Source organism: Halyomorpha halys, unplaced genomic scaffold (genome assembly GCF_000696795.3).
Source record: "Halyomorpha halys isolate HHAL.00 unplaced genomic scaffold, Hhal_1.1 Scaffold255.1, whole genome shotgun sequence".
Taxonomy (NCBI): domain Eukaryota; kingdom Metazoa; phylum Arthropoda; class Insecta; order Hemiptera; family Pentatomidae; genus Halyomorpha; species Halyomorpha halys.
Window position 1 is genome coordinate 166994 of NW_027114251.1, and position 3631 is coordinate 170624.

Below are 3631 nucleotides of genomic sequence, written 5' to 3' on the forward strand. Positions count from 1 at the left end.
CAAAAAAACTCAAATAGTATAATTCTACTATTTGAGTTTTTTTGACCGCAACCGGACCATATTCCTTTCATCGTGTAATTATATTTGTTTGTAATAATGAGAAATAGAGACAGTTGCTAGGGGTGATAATTGTTGCTAAGAGGCGTCACCTAGCAACGGACCGACCATCTTAGTTTTTTTTTAGAGCAGTTCCGACTAATTAGTGGCCCTGATAGCGTCCTCAGCAGCCCTGTCTACGTTTATAGTTTAATAGTTTGGACATTTATTGAGTGTTTTAGTCGTCACTACACACATGTTTTAATAAATAAATTGACTAAGATAAAAGAAAAAATAATAAACTTACTTCCATTCCCAGTATGGGAGATGAATATTAACCAAGAGAAGAACAAACACCAAGCTATTGGTGCAAATGCGGAATAGTTAGCAGCATCCATTCTGTCATAGACGTAAGACCTATCACCCATTTTGGATGGGTGCACGAGGGAGAAATATAAAAGTAATAAACTGACCAACCAGCCCAGTGTCAAATGTGCCTGTAAAATTGAGTCATTTGATAAAGTAAATCACAGTGATGATAAAAAATATCAAATATATTATTAATTAGAAAATAAATAAATGATATAGGATTTACCTTTTTCAATTAAAGCCACAGATTGAACTAACAGAAATATCACAAATATTTTGCTGGACTTTAAAATGCAAGATACTTAGAATGTTTCCAATTTATTTTTTTAAAAAAGTTTAAAATTTTTAGCTTACATAATTTTTAATAGTGATATAGTTTTTAAAAAAATAAATTTGTGTATAATATTGATTTATTTATTTTAGATATAAAAGCCCCCAAAAAATAGAAGAATAAAACAAACGACAGCAAACTTTTTAAAATAAGTTACGAGTACTTCCTTGTATTTTATGCATGAAACTATGTTTTAGTAACCTGACTGGGGTGAGGAGAATTTTAGTTTAAGAATGGCCAATGAATTAGGGCTGAAACCTCACAAATATGTTAAAAATAATTTTAAACTCTTGTAAAAATATTTATTGTTATATAGTTTTATAATAAAAATCATGAGTTTTATGTGGTCCATATGATTTTCCCCATTCATTTCAATTAATAAATATTAATTAAAAATGAACCTCACATGAAAAATTAATAATAAAAATAAATGATACATTTAACTATAAACAATATAGGATTTACCTTTTTCAGTTTGACATCTCTTCCTAACTGTTGCAGAAAATAGCCCAATGCTATTCCCATGACATATACTGTAGCTCTGTGAGTTGGGAGAATGTAAGAGTAATCTGCAGTATTGAACATTTGAGCAACCCTAAAAAGATGAATGTAAATAATACTTTAAATAAATTCAAGTTATAAAAATGTCAATCTATAAAATGGAATAATGGTGTAGATTTAATTGATTGTTAATCTAATCTAAGAAGTTTCTTGGAGCTAGAGAAGAAAACACTGATTATTGAAACTTAAAAAAAAAAATGGCGCTTAACCTATTAATGCGCTAGCATGTAAAAAAAGATTGGGTGACTCCTGGGTTTTGTTTCACAAGGATAATTGTGATCAATGCTGCCGATTCTTCCGACCAAATAATACCCGTTCAGCACCTTAAAAATACCTGTGTTACTCAACAAATACCCGCCACATTACACATTCTTGGAGAATTGTTATAACTGTAACTGTATGATTATTACAATCATGATTGTACTGTCGAACTAGCTCTGATGTGATAGTATATAGTACAAGTAATGTTAGTGAGGCAACTATCATGTTAACTATCACTGTATATGCCTTGACAATGAATTATCTTACAGTTATGGTAAGTGCAGCAATATTGATAGACAGTGTTACTGTTGTGATAGTGAATGCTGTGTTATAATGCTACCGTCACAATAATGTTTCTTTGGGTATGGTATGATTATTAATAGTACAAGTAATGTCAATAAAACAACTGCCATGTTAACAATCATGTGCTTTGACAATGAACTATCGTACACTTTCCATTATTGTGGTAACAGTGTTAGTCACTACCATGACAGTAACATCGCACTGGGTCTGGCATGACTGTTAATAGTACAAGTAATGTCAGTGGACTATCCGTCGCATTAACTGCCATGCTTAACTGTCATATGTATACGACTTGGCAGTGAACTGTCACAACATATCAATCTTACCAAATTTAGTGAAAATAGGTGGGAACACATCGTTCCTATATATTTGTCCAAAACTTAAAATTGAATCAGCCCTGAGTTCCAAAAATAACCCGCCCTGTGACCAAAAAAATGAATCCAAGTGGGTCCCAAAAACAAATCCACCACGGACTGCAATAACAATTAACCCGAAACCTTAAAATTATATTCAACCTCGGCACCAAAAAAGGATTCTGCTCCAGGCTCCAGAAACAAAGCTGCTCAAAGCCCACACCATGTACATATCAATAATAAATTAAGGTATTAAATATTATACTTTTAGAACATAAATTTTATCTTTAAAAAATTACTTACGGGTTTCCAAAGTAAACATATAAATTCAGCTGCCTAATATATACTGTATAGAATCTCAATATTGTTGAAATAATTCCAATAGAGAGAAGCGTTAACAATCCTTGCCTTGGCCACTTGTATACCAAGAAAATTAGTAAAGGTGAAACAAGGAACAACTGGGTGTCAATCCCAATGTGATGGGTATGAGTCAAACACTGAAAAAAAAAAGATAGAAATACTTAAAATAAATCTTAACTGACATAATAATTATTATTAAAAAATGTCAATCAAGTACAGTGTAATGTTGGTAATCTGAACTAATTTTTGCAGGGGGTTGTTCGGATTACCGAAAAGTTCGTATTACACAAAATATTAGGAAAAATTCAACAATATGAATGTACATATCTATTTTTATTTATTTAATTTTTATTACATATTTTATTGGAAATTTGATAGTTCAAAGTTTTAGAAATTAAAAAAATATTTTCTTTTACAACCCCAGTAATTCAAAGTAATGATTTAATTCATTAAACTATAAGATTGTTTATGTATATATGTATATGTATATATATGTAACCCTAATCATTATGCGTCATCTACAAGGGCTTGACTAATGTATAATAACTCCAAAGTTCTGGAAACACCCCTCTAGTCACCAAATTTGAATTTAATTTAATATTCGTAAGCCCACTTAAAAAGAGAATTTCAGAAATATGATGTTCAAATTAAAAAATATTTGAAGGAAAAATTATATCTTGTATGGAACAAAATCTGACAAGAGATTTTTATTAAATTAGTTAAGTCAATATGTAATTTAACAAAAATGTTTAATGGTCAAGTATTTGTATATTGCTAATAAATTAATTTACCTCTGTATTTAATTTATTTATGAATTTAATTCTGTATTTCCAAATGCTTTTGACACCAATATTTGCAATATTTTTTGGTGTTTATTTAAAAGGTAAAAAATAACTATTTTTTTTGTAGATTTCTTTTAATATTGTAGTGTAATGAACTACTAACATTATCAAATGGGTAATGATTTCTTTCAAAAAAATAGATAAATTAATACAAATATAAGACTCAGTAAATTCTAAATACTTTTGACATTCAGTGTATGTACAGTTTAATCTCA

General features: G+C 29.6%; 1 protein-coding gene across 1 annotated transcript in view; it reads right to left on the reverse strand.

Annotated features, from left to right (window-relative positions):
- drd (drop dead) overlaps window positions 1–3631 on the reverse strand; it is a 26142-nt gene that overhangs the window by 5112 nt on the left and 17399 nt on the right. Inside the window, exons 9-11 of the mRNA XM_067051465.1 lie at window positions 2518–2711; window positions 1202–1331; window positions 344–533 (exon numbers count right to left, since the gene is read on the reverse strand). Coding sequence (XP_066907566.1) covers window positions 344–533; window positions 1202–1331; window positions 2518–2711 — 514 coding nt within the window. The remainder of the gene's footprint in view (window positions 1–343; window positions 534–1201; window positions 1332–2517; window positions 2712–3631) is intronic.